The following is a 20,449-nucleotide window of genomic DNA, read 5'->3' on the forward strand; positions in this document are numbered from 1 at the left end:
TCGTCCTGGAGTGTTTCTGTTTTGCCAACTACGCCGTCCACAGAATGTATGGTAAATAGTAAACGATCAAACTTCCCCCCCACGGAGGGCCTGACTAATAGAACGATAATCGCATCCAAATCACTCGCTGCGTCTGTCTGTCTGTTGCCAGTCGCGTCGCGCGTTCTTACCCGTGTGAGTAGGGGCTTTCGTCGAAGTAGAAAGGACGCTTCATCGAGCAAGGATTCAGACCTGCATGGCGGTGGTTTCGTTCACGGTTTACGGCTGCTGATGTGTTGGAGTGTGTGTGTCTGTGTCTACACACGATGATTGGCTGCCTTGGCGAAGGATTCTTATCGTCTGGCAGCGATGAATGGGACACAATGGATGGGTGGGTTGATGATTTCTGTGGTAGCTGATTTTCTTTACGGATTTTTCGGGCGTTTTTTTCACTTCACCCCGTGACCTCCTTTTGCGCGCAAGGCAGGCAATGTATCCTTTTACATGCAGTTCTGCGGAACGAATCGCAACACACACACACACATACCTGCGATTTGCTTTGTACCGTGGATGTACCTTTTGATCCTTTTGGGAGGAGGCGGGAAATTGGGGTTAACGATAGCTTTGTAGTGGAAGACATGATGATGACGAAGATACGGTGCTTGAGAAAGTGCGGGGTGATTTATAGATAGTTTGATAGTCGAAACGTATCTAATCAGGATTTTCAAGATCGATTTGAGGCTTGACGTTTGAATACAACGCAATTGTTGCGAAGTTGTTTGATGTTATTAGGATGAGCTTAGTTAATGTAGCTTAAACACTTCAAGAAATCATTATTTTTAGTCAATAGTTAACACTAACACTGCAACGAATCATAATTATTTATTAATAGTTTGGAAGTGTAGCATCACAATTGGAAAGTACAGTCATCAACTGTCATGGGCTCAAGCCTCATATGAACTAGTGGTGAGTAAATCTGATTCAGATTTTTATTCTAAATGAATCTTTGAAATTATTTAATCTGAATCTCATTATGAATCTGAATCTCAATTGGAAAGATTTCAAATATCAATAATCTCAAAGATTTACAGATCTCGAATCTCTAGAGATTCATGAATCTCAAAGAATTCATAGATCTCCAAAGATTGAGCTTCAGAGCTAGAGCTTCTTATTCTTCTTCTTCTTGACGTAGCGACCTACGTGGTCATGCCAGCCTATACAGGCTTTCGAGACTTCTTGGCAAGTACCACGGAGCCGAATAGTTTTTTTAGCTACGGGGAGACGGGCATGTTGTTAAGTCGTGCGAGTTAACCGCTGTATTATAGGATCGCGCTAATTCAATATTTTTAAAATCATACATCTGTTAAGATTTCTGGAGTCCCTGGAGATGGATGAATGTTAATGGATTCATGAATTTTATAGATTTATATGAAAGAATCTCAATGAATGATTCCTGAAATCCAACACTAATATGGACCATCATGGACTGATTATCCGGTGGCGTGGTACTGAATAAGTCTTGAAAGTGTAACAGACCGGCATGTCCGCTTAGGACGTTATGTCAAATACAAGAATAAATATAAGTTTGGAATTGGTAGAATGTAAAGTTGAAATTGGCAAGAGTCGTACACTTCCACTTCCAAGACTTCTTAGAGAGTCCAGCAGATCTTCAAGGAAGCGTTATAAACTAAGTTTTTGTTTATTATTTTAAGATCCTAATATCAAACTGCACCTTGTGCACAAAAAACGACGCCAAAACCATGAGCTAATGTCTTTCGCCATGTTCGAATACTTTTACAACTTTTTCAGAACGAAGTAAGTCACGGCACCAACTCTTACCTTTTGTCCAAACCCTCTCCCCCCGTCAGTTGGAAAATGCCAAACGTAACTCCCTAGCAACTAAGCAACGTGGAAACCGCGACGTGGTGTGAGTGTCTTACAACGACCGCTACAATGTGTTGGTATTTGCATTTTCGGTCGTGTGCATAAGGTCTCGCGGAGTAAGGAAGCACGAACCGCCTGCCGGTAGATAGTAACAAGCGTAGAAGCGTCCTCTCCTTACAGCGCGAACAGCACACGGCCTGCCGCCGCTGATTGTAAACATATTTTGACAAACAATTTCCACGCGATACGCATAACAACAAAACACTTTCACCCTCGGTTCCCGATTGCACGGCTTCAAAAAGGGGGACGACGGTGAAGCATGACTGGGTCGAATGGCTTTCCGTTGGGAGGATCATAATAATATGGATATGCTCGAATCGAGGAGGGAGATGCTTTTTTGCGTTGCCCCGATTAGAACGCTTGCGGACGGTCTACAAATAGTTCGATTAAACAAAATGTAAATCCCATCGCCCAGGTTCCTGTGTTGGGTTGCCGTCAACCGGGACGCAATGTAACGCACAAGTCGTCCTTTTTATTGTGCGTATCGTGGTTGTCTTGGCGGGCTGAAGGACGCTCGAAAAAGGAAAGCAGCAATTTCGTTCGCTTTTTTTTTGGAAATTTTGATTAGAGTTTGGCTTTCTTCGCAAATAATTGCTTCATTTGTCCGGCGAGAGCGCAAAGCAATTTGCAATTGAGAAATAGTACCAAAATGTATGTTTTTTGGTCACACCTTCGCCACCAATAGAAAAACGCATTGACCGGTCATATGTTCGAGGTCGTGGCAGTTCATCGGAAGGTTCAGCAGTGTTTCCTCTCTCTCTCTTTTTTGTATTTCTGCAAACACATTCATCCATCCAGCATGACGTGCCACGCGGCTAGAGCGGCCGTTACAAACACACACACAAACACAACATTAAAAACCCCTCGGCGAAAAAGTACATACTGAATCGATTATGCAAATTATGCTCGACCGGTAAGGGCCGTAACGGCCAAAATTGTACTACCATTGCCCTTTCTGGGCACATGAAACGGTGTGCGAATTGTGTGCTGGAATGTACCGCCAAGCCCTTTCCTATGCAAGGGCAGGCGGGTGAGCGAGAGAAACCCATCGCGAATAACGAACGGAAAGAGTGAGCGGGATTGTGTTAGGTGCAGCTGCAATTGCAGTTGCAGTGGGTAGTGTCAGACGAAGACTGCAACATTCGGGCTAGCGGTTGGTGAGCAACGTGGGGATATAGATATAGGATACTAGAAATAGACAGGTGAGTTATAGGAAAGAGTTGGGGATAAAACTAAGCTGTTGTACAGTTATTTGTGTGTACAAAAGGAAATGATATAAATGATAAAGTTAATAGGATATTAGTTGTAGCTATAGATTGAACTACATGAACATCTATGATTACCAGTCTCTTTGTAATTCCAGTAATGCCTACTCATTTCAAATACTGGATTTCTGTCATCTTTCAAACCAGCAGAGGGCCTTTGTAGCAAGTTGTTGGCAGATTTATCAAGATGTTTATCAAGAATTGTAATGCTCCAGGATCTACTTGAATCCCGATAGGCTCCACTTCACCTTCATTCTTCAAGCTCTACTTCACCCCAAAAACAATCGCAATCAGGGAGAGAGAGAGAGATAGGGAGAGAGCGAGCACATTCCAGATTACAGGTTACAAACATTCGGTCACGCAGGAATTTCCACGCGACACTTCCGGTAGTCAATGGTGACCGGTATTTCCCCCAAAAAAACGCCACGATCAGTTTGTCAAACCCCGGGCAAAACGGACGAGCCTTCGATGTTGTCTCGTCACGGCCCCACACACGGACGCCGCCGTTCGATGGATACACAATGTTGTTTGGACGCGAAAAACAACTCCCGCAAGCTCCCGTCGGGTCGGGTAGTAGCAGTAGTTGGAGTGGATCGTGGTCGTGTAATTTGTGGTTTCTTATGTGGTTTAGCTCAAGCTCTTACCCTCGGGCTGAGTGTGTCTGTGTGTGTGTTGGTAGCTTGGTAACGATGACGAAACGGAGGTCCTGAAAATCGTTGGAAGACGAAGGCGCCGTTGTGGGAAGTCATTTCCTGTGTGTATGTGGAGGAGGGTAGTGTGTGGCCACGGTTTTTAGTACACGGCAAACGGTCACGGTGTGGTGTTAGTAGCTGGTGTGTTCAATGTGTATGTGTGTGTGGAGCGATATATGTGTTTCGGAGGTACATACGAAAACCGGTGCCTCGTCATGTACAGCTCACATCACCTTCGCGTAGATGGCGCCGGTTGGTGGTGAAGGATATACGCAGGGCACGAGGGGCGGAACGAAAGCGTGAAATCGCGCTGTTTCGCTGAAACTTTTCAGACCACCAGTACGCTCCGGCAGGCAGTCGCGGTTGGCGAGCAGAACTGTTCGAAACGTTGGACCGAAAGGTTTACCGATTGCGACTGGCGCTGGCGGGATCTTTAGCTGAGAAGCGTGGTCTGAACAGCTGAGAGTTGAGAGCCGAGTTGGAGACAGAAATTCTTACGCAGACAGAGTGTTGTTCTCTGGGTGAGCTTTTGGAAGGCTCTGTTAAAGTTTTGACCCCCTTGGAGTGGTAGCGCTGCCGTAGAGTTTCACGTGGTTGCTTTAGTAAGCAGCGACCCTCCTAACCACAGTGTGTTCGGTAGGTTAATCGTTACCAAAACCACGCGTCAGTGAGTGAGTGCGACTGTTACATAAGGAGTTCGTAGGAGCAAAGACTCCCGGAGTGTATGTGTGTGTGTATGGGTACATGAATGGAATTTGGAGACCGCATTTCGGACCGCAAGCTCTTCGTCTTCGTCAGCTGTCGTCAGCAGAGCTGCCGACCGAGAGAACACATTTGAGGGCGAACAGCAAAAACACAAAGAAACCGCTCTGCTCCGTACCGAGCCGAACCGCAAAGCAAAGGAGTCCAAGTGTATTGTGGTGCCAAAAGTGTGTTAATTAGATGTTGAGGGGGACCGTAGCTTCAGTCCCCGAGAGCCTCGTGTTCGTGGGTTATTTTGGTTGAGATTGTGCTAGGGAAAGGTTGTGCTGCTGAGCCCGTTCGAGTGTGTCCGCTCGCGTGGTTTGGAGGTCCCCTTTTGCGAAGGGAGGTCTCTCCATCTGAGTGTGTGTGTGTGTGTGCGTGTGTGTGTTTAGTGGGAGTGGGCTGCTCGCTACCGGTCCTACTCAACACCTTCTTCGAAGGGGTTTGTGTTGGAGCACGTGAGGTCCTTCGAGTTGTGTTACTTTAATCGTTCGCGGTCACGTTGTAGATAGTTTAATTAGGCGAGCGTGTCTCTGCAGGTATTCGGCGCTGCTGGGTGCCTCAACGGGGGGTTGTAAGATAAGGGGCTGGTCCTTAACAACTGGTACACAACGTCGGTTGGGTCGTACCACCGTTTGGGAGCTTTACGCGAGGGCAGATATTCGCAAACGGCGAGTTGTAATGAAGTTGTAGTACATCGCGTGAAGTGTTTAATCTGTTGTAGTTTACTCCACTGAGCATGATGTTTTCTCATTGTGGTGACATCTTACTTCAGATAGGTTGTTAGATGTGATAAAGTAACTCTTAATTGACTGTGCGTTCGTTTCAAAAGATATTACCCCGTTTCTTGAAGTACTCGGACTCCTGCAGGAATTCATCCAGCACCCCACGGACAACATTAAAGAGGTCCACCAGTAAAAAGGGAACACGCGGAACATACAGAACGCGGCACATGGTCTGCGACTGCCCCGCGTAATGCTCGGTCGGTAGTCGTGGCTCAGGAAAATCGATGGAAATGCCGTGGAAAGTAGAAAAGTGGTGGCAACAAATCCAGCACATGTCAAGGACTCTCAGCACAAATCTGTTGCTGTTGCGGTTGCTGAATCAATAAACTACGCCAGTGGGACAAATTGTTCGGCTTTGGGGTTTGTGTTCGCTTAGTTAAAGGTTCCGGTTGCTTTGTGGAAGTATTGTAGTGTTTCATATGTGTAAAAGTGTTTTGCGGTGAACAAAATGCGTGTGTTTTGTGTGAAGATGTTTGAATAGCTCGTTAATGTGCTTGTATTTCCCTCCAGTGCTCGCGGTTTGAATAGGCAGTGAACGAAATGTACGTGTCGTGGATCGGTTCCGTGCGCGGTTAGAGTCTACTTCTGCGTACTTCACGGCCTAAAACGAGCGTGCTAGTAGTTCGTGGCTCGCAATGGATAAGTCCAAAAAGCCGCCGGCTACGGCCGGCGGTGGTGGAACCGGAGCGACCGGTGCCGGAGCGGCCGCACCCGGAGCTCCGGGTGGTGCCGGTGGTGGTGGCCCCGGCAAGGGACCGGGCGGTACGGCCGGTGGCGGTGGTGGTGGCAAGGGACCGGGCGGCAAGGGCCCGCCGAAAGGAAAGCCCAGCGATAGTGACGCACCGGGAGCCAGCGGTAAGGCGGAGGGTGAGCCGGGCAGTGCCAAGGATGACGCCTCCGCCAACGGTGACAAAGCGAAGCCGGATAAGGCCGACACTGAGCAGCCATCGCAGCCGAAGCCTGGCAGTGCCGGTGCGACGGTCCGCGACGGTGCCCAGAAGGTTCTTAATCTGGCGATGAAAAGCGAATGGGCTCCCGTTGAAGCTGTGCTGAAAGGCTTGGAAAAGGCGGTCGCCGCCGGCGGGGACGACTCCAATCAAACCCCGCTCGCCGGGGTGCTCGATCCGGTAAGTAGTGTGGAGGATGGGAGGGGTGGTTTTAAAATTTATTGTGAAGTGGGAAAAGGAAAGTCCTTTAGCTGCCTTCGTAAAAGCGTAATAACTTTTGAAATGTTTCATAACAAACTTTGCCGCTGTGGTGAGTGAGTCAGTCATTGGGAGCTACTTAGTACCCACTAACTACTGCAGCGGTCGTTTCTCGACAGGGAAACCTATGGTAGGCGTATCGACAGTGTCGTGTTGGATTAGCTGCGGCATGTCAAATATATTCCTCCAAGTTTTGTAATGCTTAAAAAAGTTTGATGAGTAAAACCTCGTACCTCGTGTAAAGGAAATGTACGGCTTTTCTGAAATGCTAAGAAAGAATGTCACATGTTTGGACCTGTACGCTTGACAACAAATTGAAGTACAGGTTGTTTCCGAGATACGCTATTGATGCGGACCTAGAGGAAACTACTTATCTCGAATTTCTGCGAAAGTCGAATCACACGATCTCCGGACCAAATGTAGCTACTTCTCTTTTAATTTTGAATGTAGGGGGAGATTTTGGCTTATAAATTAATGATTTGATATGATTCTAACCAACTATTAAAAGTTTGAACATATTTTAAGGATTTTTTAGAAGGGAAGTTATATTGCATTTCATAATTGATGTGTCAAATCAGTACAATTTGTTCGAAGAACTGTCAAGTTTAGAAAACCGCGTATCTCCGAATTTACGTATACGTACTTCCCAACCCAAAGGTCTAAATAATGAAACGAGCTTTTATGAGATTCAAGACCTCTGTGAGAGACTTACTCATGTATGAGTTGTCAAGAGTCCGAGACGAGCTAAATATAGAGAACAAAACAAGCAACGCAATGTTGAGACGTGGAATAATGTTTCAGACATTCAGTTCTCCGAGCATCTTGATTCCATAACCCGATGAGTACAGAGAGTCAATAATCAAAGGCTAAAATGATCATTTTTCAATGTCATGTTTCGTAAAAAAAGCAGTAAAAACAAAACAAAAAATCTCTATCTAACTGAACCTTTATTTTGTTTCTTCTAAAGTAACGGTGCTGTAGTGAATTCCCTTTGACAGTGAATTCAACAGTGTCCTCTATTGACTTCAATAGTGATCTTTTATTGAAAAGTTTTGGGAAATAAAGAACACATACGATGTGTAGTTTGTCCGAAAAGCTGTCCGAACTAACAGTTGAATTGAAGTAACACGATGGTGCTTCTATTTTTTGGTATTATTGTTAACTAAACTTTAGCACAATTTTTATCCTAGCTGTATGTTTCAAACAATCTGTTCAGCGATACTATACCTAAATTCAGAATGTGTCTTGCCGTTCTTTTGTATCAGTAGGCTATCCTTTTATTATATGGTGATGTGTAACAATACATACAGCATAGTATTATCAACTATACGAGTTTCAGTAGTTGGATTCACAATTCGTTGAATGCAGATAAAAGATCTGTCTAGTGGACAATTTGCAACAAAATACCCTATTCTTTTCCATAATCACGGTAAAAATAGAATCAAACTGTTTAGGATTAACTCGATGATACTTCAATTTTCTACTTCAAAAGTTTCTGAGCACAGCAATTATTCGCTGTAAACAATACTCGATTTACGCGAATTTGTAGTACGCGATTCTTCTAAATTTGATAGCTCTATGTGAAATAGAACTTTAGCTTTTTGAGTTAGCTTTACTGGTAGTTTATCGCATGTGGGTTTACTAATAGTAAAACAGTAGGGGGTTAAAGAGCCTGATTTAGGTTTACTGACAGCTCTTCTAAGGATTGATAAAATATTTCAATGCTTATAAAATAAAATAACAAAAACATACCAGAATAATCACAGGGCTCCAATATATATATCACGGCAGCTCCATATCCAGCGATCACAGACGCTTAGTAAAGTATATAAATAGACGGGAAATGGAGCATACATTTTTAAAGTTCTAGCCTCAATTTATTTTGAATCCAAATTAGGAGTTTTATAGAAAAATATATTAAATATGTTATTTTTTTATATTTCACTAATTTAATAATAAGAATATGAATAAATGTTTAGTAACTAGTTTAGGCACACAACACCCATAGGTTAGCCTTCTGAATACTCTCGTCCTGAACCTCCTTTATGTGTGCTTTTCCTAATGTCTACCTTTATTGACCGTTGCTCCAAACGGTGCTTCCCGAATAATTTCCTGATCATTGACCTTTCCCCTACTCCTTCCACCAATCGTGACAGGCCCTCTATCCTTTTCAACACCGCAAACCTATTTTCGACTGATTGCGCAATCACTTTAAACTGTCGCCGGTTTCCACATTCCCACGCCCGTGCTGCGAAAATAGCACCACACAGTCGTCCTCCTGTTGACCGCGGTCGAGAAGCCTAAAGACATAGTGTAAAGCTCCTTTACCCCGTAAACCAAAAAAGAAACGGAAAGAATTTATTGGTTTCGCAAACATGGCGACACATAACTCCAGTCCACCGTAGCTTTCGTTCGAATGACCCGAACCCCGGCCGGCCACCGGGTGGCACTGGTCAGTTTCGATTAAAGTTATAGTCCCGTTGCTCGCGTAGCGTTGGTCACCTCACATGCGAGCAACGTTCACTCCTTCGCAAGGGGCTAGGAAATTTATTCCAACGACCGTTGGAAAATGATTCCTCTACCGTTTTCAGCACCACCGGGCGGGGTGGAAGGAAGAAACGCGAAGAAAATGGCGCAAACCTACATGCAAATGTGCGGGTCCTTTGCTTCACGCACAGCGACGGCGGTATTGTGAAGCGATGAGAAGCGGTTTTTGGGCCCGGCCATACTTGTCGCGGTGTACGAACACACGCACGACGCTTATTGTTTCTTGCGGAAAGTAGATGAAAAGAAACAATTTTCCCGTTACAGTACACCATACATGGCTAGAGAAGAGGGGGGAGGAGGCCGGAGGGGTCATTTAATATGACTTGCTTTCGGTTCGGAGCGTCTCGCTCTCGTGTAAGACGCGGTGTATTCACGAATTCGTTAATTGGTAGGGCTATTTTAATCGGCAATCATAAAGCCGAGGAACCGGACCGACCACCAGCTAATTGGCAGGTTTGGGTATGATGGATGTCGGGGAGCCGGACGGACGAAACTGGAGCTAAATATGTTGGCGAAATTAAAGCATCGCATGCGTCACCCAAATCAGATCACACGACGGGGGTCGTTCACGCGTGTGTCGTCGTTCACCGTAATGTGCTGTGGCCGTAAGATGATAAAAGTGTTCCATTATTTCTATTGCCGCTCGGCACAACGGTACATCGAATGACCTCAAATGTCGGCTGTAGCTTCATGCTCATGGTGAGCTAATTTTAGTTCTGGCTTGCAAATAGCCATCATTTCCAGTGTGCAATTAATATAAAAAACATAGAAATTGAAGTGACCGTTTATCCGGTCACTCCGGTTGCGCAATGAGGTTGCCTGGTTCGGGCGAAACTGATTGCAATCGGCCAGTTCCAGTGTACAACATATTTCTCTACTGCTTTTTCCTGTGTTTGTGGCCCCTTATTTTATGACTGTTTCATATTTGCCTGCAGTCCAAAGAAAGGACTTAAACAAAAAAAAAGGTATATCTAGATATACCGCACCGCATCTTATGACCTTCTTATCGGAGCAGCGGACTTAACCGGGCCAGGGAAAGAAGAAATGGCAGAAAAATATGACCACTCTAGATTGAAAGGCCATTTTTATCGGTGAAAAGGTCACACCACTTCAGCGCCCTTGTAGGAGAGGGGAATGGTCATGAAAGTGCAGCAAAACTGCACCATATCTGCATGCAGTAGTGGCAGAAGTTGTTGGTGAATGTCATGCCTAGAAGGCTTTAAATGGAACAACGGAAAATATTATTCTTACCTTTTCTGCCGCGGAACTTAAGAAATCTGTTTCCTTTTTTATCGACTTGACGTTTTATTCCTTATCCCTTGAGCTCGGACAGCTCGCTGTGGACCGTGTCGGAACAAGCGATTGACCCGTGCGAAGGTTTGCTGATTATGTTTTAATTATGATTACAAGCTGTGTGTGTGCGCGCGCGATTAACCGGGGTGAGCTTAACCCCGGTGAGCTTGATGTGTTCGGTGCCATACACAGGCGCCTAATGGAGATGGATGGATGGTGTACGTGTGGTTTGCGATTTGTTGTTCAACCTTCCGTTGACTTCAACCGTCCACAAGATGAGAAGATGAAGGTTAACCGTTTCCAACACACTGGAACACTGGTTTTAGCAATTTGATTAAAATAGAAATGCTAATGAATTTCGCACCACGATAGGCGAGCGACGGCCTTGAAAAGGAGCAGTAACATAAAGTTACAAACTGCCCAGCTCGCACGACGTGGAGAACGAATCGTTTTTTTTAACATAAAATGAGCTGAAGGAATTCCGTTTATTCTTACACGAACTTGATTCTTTCCCAACTGATGAGTGAATCGATTTCTAGCGTGTGGATTCATTTAAATCTCCGACAGTTTCCCGCCAGCGTCAATAGGCGTTCCGAGGGGAAGTTGCTGCCGTTGTTGGACGATTTGTCACATGCGCTGTCGTTTGGTAGATAGGACAGCCTGTGGGTAATGTATATTGGTAGGGCTTCGGACAGTTGCTTCATCGTTCGCCCGGATGTGTATTGGTTGAAGTAGTGCGTTAATATTTTATTATATGCTTTGGCTTTGGCGTGAGGAAATGCATGTAAACTGCCATTGGAACGCTTAATGTCCTCTTGTGAATTACATTTCTAACAGGTTGAATATTTTGTCATGTTTTTTTTAAATACAATACTAAACTATAAAAAACTGAAGACTAAATAATATTCTATTGGGGATCATTGATCATCCAAACGGAATGTAACGTCTAATCGGCAAGACTAAAGTAAATTAATAAAGTTAAGTAATTAAATTGTTATACCTTTGTTATACAGCTCATTACTAGTTCTTAGATAAGTGCCATTAAACATTTAAAAATGTTTATTCATTCCCATTAGGATTTACTTCCACTTCTCAATTGATAGAATTCGTCTTAAAGTACATTGAGCCATAGCACATGTAAATGATTGCAAATGATAATTACAAGAATTATTGTAGTCTAATGTGCTGTACAAAAGTAACCTAAACATATTGAAACAAATAATTGATTATTCTTCTTTCTCTCGTATGTTGGAATGAAACATAATCTTATCTGAGTTTTGAAACTACAATATTCTGTTATAGCAATATCAACCAACATGATCTAATAAATAGAATAGAAGGAAATACATACAGTGGAGAGCCGTTTATCCGAGTTCCTTTTATCCGGCTGTCCGTTTATCCGTGCTGTTGATAAATGACATTTCAATGCAAAAGTGACATTGAGTTCTGAAGAGGATATTTGAAAAAAAGGTAATCAAATCACATTGTGAGAACAAAAAAACTCTATGTTTCAAGGCAAATTTCAAATATTCTCATTGGAATAACATGAAGTTAATATAAATTGGATATTTCTTATCAAAATATAAAATAAATAAAAAAAAAACTCTGGAATTTGTGATTAAGAATATCCTTTGACTCATTATCCGTGCCATTCGCATATTCCGGATAGTCTGTTACGGATTCGGGTGTTGGCTTTTGCGTGTTTCTGTTGTAGTGGAAGGAAGTATTTTTTCAATAAAAATTCAATTGCGGTGTTACAAGTACAATTAAGATATATCTTTGATTCTATTTAAGGAAAATATCCATTTTTTCACACGTATTAGATTACTATCGACTAGTTATTCTTCTAAGAGTATATGTAATCTCTTTATCATCATAACAGATTTAGAAAAGACTTGTCCGTTTCTCTTTTTATTCATTTTAAACTAAATGCAGATTTGGCACAAGCAAAGGACAAACCAAAACATCTACACCTCGCAACTCAGAGTGAAAATCTGCTAGGTTTTCATGGGGTTTCTAGAGTCTGTCTGTGAGTTAAAAGGCTGTATACCAAAAGAATTGTTAGATGCTTCTCGTTTTTTTGTATATGGTATATTGCAGAATTTTTCCAAATTTATCATTTGTATCATAAATTATGACACGATGTCTATAAATCGTGGGAAAAGCTCAAAAACCTCTGGGAGGCTCTGTATGGTGGAATGGCATGTACATCAGAAATCACGTTCAAAACTAGGCCAAAGAATAGTAGGAAAGAATATTTCATTGTATCAATAATAACAAGAAATGGAAGAATAAAGACCAATGGTTTGTGTACTTTTGCAAAGAATGTTTAATTCAATTATTTCATTTATGATAATGTTACATAGAGTATGTAAATTGTAATACACAGCCAGTGTGCTGATGATCATTTAGGCCATCAAAATAGATAAAAGCAAAAAAAAAAGAATGATATAAATTTGGTTACGTGAAAAAATAGTATTCTGAAAAAATACGTTCATTGCAAGGTATAGAAGATAATTGTCAGTAGAGCCTATAAGATTCGTATTTGCCATTTTTCTAATAAAAACTGATTTTCATTTGACTCCGCATTCCTTCACTCCCTATGTATTTGTTTTACTAACAAGACGGTTTTTGACCCTACGCTTAAAACAATGAATTGTAGAGGTGTCTTAAACTCATGCAATAGTTGTGAAAACTAAAGTAACATATTTTATTTCACGACCCTTTGTCTGTACCCTCTACCCTATGTCTTGCCAGTTGTACTGCACCAGTTCACGCTGTTAACTAGGGCACTCCATTACACTAGTGTTTCCTCACCCCCCCCCCCCCCCCCCTCCACCTCTCTACTAGAAACAATTGACACGCACTTCACACGCCATTGAATGGCCGCCGACAGCGTGCAAATAGTAATAGCAAAGAAAGCATTTGAATTTTCACTTCCGCCGATGGATACATTGCCGCGTAAAGTATGCAAAACTGTCTCACCTTTGGCGAACCGCCCGTTCCCCCCCTAGTACGGTGGTAGTAGCAGCAGCAGTGCGTTGCAGAGTGGGCAAAACACGAATGGGGAATAAATTAAACCGAAATAGCAACCAGTGGACCAGCAGCAGCAACCCGAAGTGGCTCCCGGTATTTGCATATTCTAAAAACGCAACTCTGAAACGGTGCGACGTTTGTTGAATGCAGCGGAACCGGGAAGAGCCTACGCCATCGTTCCAAAAACCCATAAACCATTCTTCACGAGATCAGGCTGCTTTCTTAAGAAGTTTGGGGTGTTTCTTTCGTGCGTTTTAAAATGAGGTTGTTTTTGTTCACCTCATGCACCACAAGCTAGCAAGGAGTGAAAAACAAAGAGTCTTGTAAAAGCCACTTGGTCAACTATGTCAACGAACGAACGAACCGTTTGACCGGGCCTGACTGATGGCTCATGCCGTGGTGTGGTTTGAAGCCCCACTTCCCCCGAAGTAGATGAAATAACAGATTGCACGCTAGTAGTGACGCATGGAATATTTGTGGCGTACGGCGGCTTGTGTTGCATGCAAAAAGACGCCTCCCCAGGGCGTGCGTTAGTGGCCGAACCACGCAAGAAATGCTTCAAAACACACGAATCACGGCGAAAGTCTCGGTAAGATCTAGGCCACCAGATACTAGAAAATGGCAACCGGACAAGAGGAGTCGGGAAGTGGGTAGCGGGAACGGCAGCAAAATGTGGAACACACCGTGCAGGAAAAACTGTCGCGTCCTGATGTCGCTGGGAGGGACCTGGGGATTGAAAAATACTACCTCCCGGAAGCCATTATTATTGACCAATTTTAAACTCCTTCCCTGAATTCGCTGAATAATTAAATTGCGCTAACAATTGCTCGCGTTTTACTGATCTGGAATGTTTGCTCTTTGTTCTTCCCGTTCTCCCGCAGGCCACCGGCATGACGCCGCTGATGTTCGCCGTCAAGGATAATCGGACGCCCATCCTGGACCGGATGATCGAGCTCGGGTCGGACGTCGGCGCCCGGAACAATGTGAGTATTTAGTGTAGTGGGCAAGCGGGGTTCCTTGATTTCTTTGTTCTTTGACCCGGACGACGTTGGACGTATTTCGCAATGGTGGGAAAATCCTTCGCCTAATCCTGTTCCCTTCAAATGTTTCAAACGAATGCATTCCGCAATTGGGCATAAAACGCCGATAAGGCACGCACACACCCGCCAACAAGCTCGGCTGTCCGTTAGCATAGGCTCCATGGCGGGTGAAGTAATAAAACAGTCAATTCTGGCTAGCTCGCTGGCATGACGCATGGTAGTAGCCTACGCTACAGGTCATCTAAGGTCCGTCCTGTGCCACCGGTTCGACGGGAGGGTAGAAAGGATATTTAGTTCGAGCATTCGTTGAACTTCACCTGGATAAGGACGACGTGGGGTGCTGGAAATAAAAGTAATTCGTTATCGCTTACGCTCGCGCTCGCCTTTAACCGCCTCCCACGAACGAAGGTGGCGTAAACGTATTCGTGGTAATGAAACCCACGAAAAGGGAAGAAATCAGTTAGTTTTTTTTATACGTTTTGTTCGTTTCTTTCCCTCTTATTTGACGCACGGATCGAACCTTAACCGAATCGTGAGCACTTGAAATACTTTTTTTTTACTTCGGTGAACTTTACCCACTTTCTGGTGGAGTTGGCGTGGGTGATGCAAATGAGCTGATTTGGTTGATGGGCTGATTTGGTACGCTGACAAATGATACTCAGGCAGAAGTATCTAGAAGATCATTTTTTTTAAAGAAATTTTTTTTTTCAATAATAATATTTTTGGAAAAAAATACGATCGATTTGTTCCAAGAACAAACCTTCTAGTCTGTCTGACCCACTGACTGTTCGGACCATGACCTCGTTCGGCAGTCCCTTCGTGTGTGTGCTTAGTTGCTTAGTCGTTAGTTATCGCTAGTTAGCTTACACTGTTGTCCTTCGCACATGACGTTTTGACAGTTTATGTGTAATTTTGTGTTGTCTGGAGTCGGTACTTCCTGCTTATTTCTGAGTTTGATGTTTATCTTGCTCCACTGCCGTGTTTTATTCGGTTTGTGCTCGATAGAGGGTCGCTTTAAACATATCGCTTTCCATGTACAACGTTTCAACAAGTGTTAATACAAAGTCTTGGTCCAAGTAGACCTTCCTTTTTTGGGAGAAAAGGACCTGCTTCTCAGAATCTTGCCAGTCGTGGTTGTTGTAATCTTAGCTTATTAAATTAACAGTTTTATGAAATGTTCTTCCTCGGGGGATTGCCTGCTGCTCCGACATGAACAATCTACTATTGGATATCAATTTCTAATTGGGATCGATTTCACCACCAATTCGATTCTTGAAGCAATCAAGGCCAAGTTACGGTTTTGGTTATCCTTTTTTAATTATGTTTCTGAAGGAAGATCCTAAGATATTGTTGCACTGTCGAGTGAATAAATAAAGGTGTCACTTTGATTTGATTGAGAGGTTGTGGCTCTGTTCTAACGAAAAAGGATTAATTCAACAATTAAATCCATAGTTATAATTACAAAATATTCTCAAAAAATAATAGCTTAGTAGTCATTCTTAGTAGTCATTCAGTAGCTTGATCCTACTGTACTTGTTTGCCTACTAAATTATGTCTCGGACTCCAATTCTTGTAAGGGCACCTGAACAGTTTAAATGCATTTTATTGATGACTATTCATGACCATTAGTTACGTATCTGGTTTTTGTCTAATTTTCTTATGTTCTATCAATTATAACTCATTAGAATTATTAAAGGATAGGCAGAGATAAAAAAATGTTTGATTTATTACTAATATCGAGCTCATAAGTATAAGCCTTTTGATAAATTAGTAGATATACCGAATTTATCTAACAAACTTCCGAAGCAGTTGCAAGAGAACATGTTGAAATCGTGGTTGATCCTATTAAACCGACAACCACAGCCGAGTGTAGCTGTGTGTGATATAAGAGAATAAGTACGTTTCAAGTTCGTAGTCAAATCTTTGTTTGTGAATCTTTTCGCTTCCATCAGTAAAAAATATTTGCCAATATTTTTGTGTTCACACACCACGAATTTTCAATTCTACGAATTGGATACAATCATCGTAATTTAAAATAAATAAATCATAAAATACGGGTACTTGTTGTAAGAAATGCACCATATAACACCAATATAAAACATGGTCCTTGGTAAAAATCGAAAAAGATTCGCGAAAGGCTGCTAGAATTGCCCTACCTCAGTGAAAAAGTGTGTTTTCACAGATACTTTCTAGCAGAATATCCCTCGTGAAAACGTGGCTAATGAAATGTGATTTGCTTTTGGCACTTGTAAACAAGAATGTAAGTAATGTTAACAAATGACAAATGTAGGCTCGCTCGAACAGTCCATCAATAATTATGTAACAAAAATAGGTTAGAACCATTATACCTTGGTTCTTATTATAAAGTAAATACTTAAAACTGATCAAACTGTGTCATGTTTGACTGTTAAAGTGTGATTTCTTTGTTTGAACAAGAAAGTTATATCCAGTCCCCAAAATGTCACTCCCATCGGTGGGATCGTTGTGGTTACAAATCCACCACCAAAAATTGTTTGAACATTGGCAATATTGATCCTGCCGCTGCAACTCCTGTGGAACGGTACCGTGCACATTGCATGCGTGCGCGAAATCAATCAACAAGTTGACCAGCCGCCGAACTCCTTCTGCCACCGGAGCTTCAAGGATTTTCAGCTCACTCCCCGGGTGGCCCACACCACACCCACAAAAGGCAGGTAGCCGTGAAATGCAAAGCATAAAATTACACTCTTCCCACCATCCCGAACCGGACACAACCGACATCAATTTCAATTTCGGTTAGACGGGAGATTTTTCAAGGGGTGCCAGCCGGCCAGCCGACCAGCCGTGTCTTCTATCATTAGGGGCAGCACACCCCGGTGGCTGTGACAGCGAGTAAGGTCTTTTCGTTTCGTTGATGAACGGGCTGTGGGTAGTACTACCTTGACATCATTGTTTTTTGTTTGGTTCGTTGTGTGTGATCGCACGGGGTAGGAGACAGTTGTGTGACAGGCTGGGCGCTCGCTTAGTGGGCGTTGATGTCTTGCAAGGAAAGATAGCAAAGTAAGGGATACATCAATGCCTCTCCCAGTGGCTGGCGGCGTGAGGGATGATTCATAGAAATTGGACTATGATTTATTGGTGGAAAGATTAGGGGTTCCGGAGCAGCGTTTATGTGTCGTGCGAGAAGGTCAAGTAAATGGATTAATGATTTGGAGCTTTGTCATAAGCAGATTAGCAAACGAGGAGTGTCATTTCCGTTTGGTAACGAGCACCTTATCATGTCTTCTAATTATTGGTAGCAAAATTGGATCACTAATTGGCTTATTTTCAATTATTAAGAGTGTCTTGACTTTGAATTAAATTCCACAAAAAATCACTGTCCTCCAGACAAGTCGATGGCCGATTGCGAAATAGTTGAACTTTATCGATTCCATTTTGCAAAGCAACGCACATTATTTGGAATTATTTTATCGACAAAGATCAACCGATAAGCGCGTCGGTCGGTGGAAACTTTCCAATTTGTCACCAAGAGAGTTTGGTGCCTCGTGCTGCTTTTGTTTGTTTGTTTGCTGGCGAAAATTCACAAATACATACAAGAGCAGCGTACCTTTTGAAACAGTGTTGGTCGGGAAATTTCCCCTCTTTCAGCACAGCACAAAGTAACACAAACACATGCAAAAGGGGGCCAAAGTTTCCTAGCGACGGTGCTAGAGCGAGAGGTGTAGAATGTTTGCCCGAGCTCACAAACACTAAGCGCCTAAGGGTAGCCACAACAAAATTCACCTTCACGGAGTAGTATATAAGCGAAAAGTGGTAGTATAGTTCGTGCTGCGAGCCAAAATTTGCTTTTGGACGCCGTTTTGCCTTTGTGGTCCCAGTCACAGCATGCTAAACACGGTTGGGGCAATCACGAAACGCGGCTCATTTGCATGATCGTCATCACAATCATTACAGGGGCAAAAGTGGTTAGAGATTTGGGGTCCGGCATGGACATGGCATTTTTGGGTTTTAGCGCAACAGGTTTAGCGTGCTTTTCCGCAAAAAATGGGTTTTCTTTTTACTCCACTAACCGTTTCCGTTTTGGCCAGGGAAGCTTATCTTGTGGATGGGTGAACAAAAAGGGAATTTAAAAATAAATCCAAGAAAGCGCTACGGAAGGCAAAGGTTTATCAAATTTCGTTCACTGCGCCCATAAATAACGTCTCGAACACTGGACGCTGGTGGAAGGAAGCTAAAACACCTTCCTCCATCCTCATTTCACATCCTATTTAGCATATTTAGCCGCAGTGATAAATTCGGCAGACGTGTTTAAATGCCAAATTTGGGACTGGGCGAGCTGGGGGTTTTTAATTGCAAAGTGAACTTTTGTACAATTGATAAGATAAAGCATTGTTTGCAGGCAATGGTGTTTGGATGTTTTGGAAATAAAATCTTAAGCTTCGGGGTTTCGAGCATTTCGAGTTCAAGGATGGCTTGTCGCGTGTCGAGGCAATCTCGCAGCCTCGAGGTAGTTTCAACTGCAAAACTTTGATCGTGTGTCGAATGTGATGTGCCTATTTTCGCTTAACCTTACCGACCGACCCAGTGAGCTTCGGATGAACTTTGCATGTTTGGCGGTGGTTTCCTGGCGCACCTTTCTCGCGTGGAGCCGGAGTTTTGTGTGCCGGATGATGTGTGGAAAAAGCAAAAAGCAAAAAACAGCATGCTTTCTTATCTAATTAGAACCATTTGCCGTCATCGAAGCGCGCCAACCATGTGGTAAGTGGGGGGGAATTTTTAAGGTTTTTAGGTTAATGGAAATTGACTCTGGTCGGATTGGCATTGGGAGGCACAAACGCTGGGTTTAAATTACCGGATGCAGGGATTGGCTTTTGATTGATATGGGTTTGCTAATGTGAGCTTTCAGAGTGATTAGCCAGCAGCATGCAGAAGGTTTTTGTGAGATTTTACTGCTTTTAAGCTTGGTTCTGTGAAATAAAATGATGAATAACACAATTTAACAACCTTTTAAAGGATTATTTTTTTCATGGAACAAACAGCATTCATAGTCACCGCTAGCGTTTGATCCTCGCTCCCGATAAAGCGTGTAATTTCTAGAGTGCACACACACACTCAACAAGCAGCCATGTTCGCCGAAAATATGACCTTTCACTGTTTTCGTTTCGAGCCGCTCCATTTCGAGTTGCTGGTGCAAGTTGCTTTTCTTGGGAAATTAGCATCTCGCGTGAGCTTTCAGATTGAACATGAAAAAGAGAGCGCTGTTGATCTTTGGCTGGTGATAAGCAAGTAATAATATACGAAAGGAAATGGTTTCGGTTGTACGGTCAGGCTTGTTGTTGTACAGTTTAAACATGAAAACATGCATACTTCTATTACACGGTTTGTGTACATGTAGCTGTGTGTGTATGGTATGAATAGATGCTTTTATGTGATAAGCTCCCAATGAATGTCTGCAAACAATAGAGCTGAAACTCTTTTATTCTAATAACAAAACACTTTTGTAGCAAGCTATTTTAGCGTTTTCATAAAAGGGTTTAGAACCCTCGACGTCCTTGCAAGGAAAGAAAGGAAAAGAAGGTTGATGTATAGTACTCCGTGTTTCGCCTTTTTTGGTGATCCAGAAGAGGAGAACTTAAGATTGTCATTGCTGTATGATTTTTTTCCAATGATTATACTGGCATGTTGCTGTGCTGCTAGATCTTGTATGTCTCATGCATGCTGAAGATGGCGTAAACCTAGACAACGTTATCAGACTTTTGAAAAACATAATTTCGAAAAATACTATTGCCAACGTTATTTTTCGTAAATTCGACGCAACACTTTCACTTGTACTAGAAGAACGATAAGAAAAAAATCGATTTTTAATCATATTGATAGTGTTCATGAAGTTTCTGTGATTTCTAAATTACATTACATAAAGAAAGAAACAAATACTTTTTT

At 42.9% G+C, this 20,449-nt stretch overlaps 1 protein-coding gene across 3 annotated transcripts in view; it reads left to right on the top strand.

Annotated features, from left to right (window-relative positions):
• Positions 1–4,080: 4,080 nt before the first annotated feature.
• The window catches only part of LOC1275416 (serine/threonine-protein phosphatase 6 regulatory ankyrin repeat subunit A), a 49,576-nt gene continuing 33,207 nt past the window's right edge, over positions 4,081–20,449 (top strand). For 2 of the 3 annotated variants that reach the window (XM_061657078.1, XM_061657079.1), the window contains exons 1-3: positions 4,085–4,516; positions 5,920–6,536; positions 14,372–14,473. In XM_061657078.1, the coding sequence (XP_061513062.1) occupies positions 6,045–6,536; positions 14,372–14,473 (594 nt within the window). In that variant the 5' untranslated portion in view covers positions 4,085–4,516; positions 5,920–6,044. Of the gene's footprint in view, positions 4,517–5,919; positions 6,537–14,371; positions 14,474–20,449 lie in introns of all 3 variants that reach the window. The other variant, XM_061657082.1, reaches the window with a different exon arrangement.

This window comes from Anopheles gambiae, chromosome 3 (assembly GCF_943734735.2).
Source record: "Anopheles gambiae chromosome 3, idAnoGambNW_F1_1, whole genome shotgun sequence".
NCBI lineage: Eukaryota > Metazoa > Arthropoda > Insecta > Diptera > Culicidae > Anopheles > Anopheles gambiae.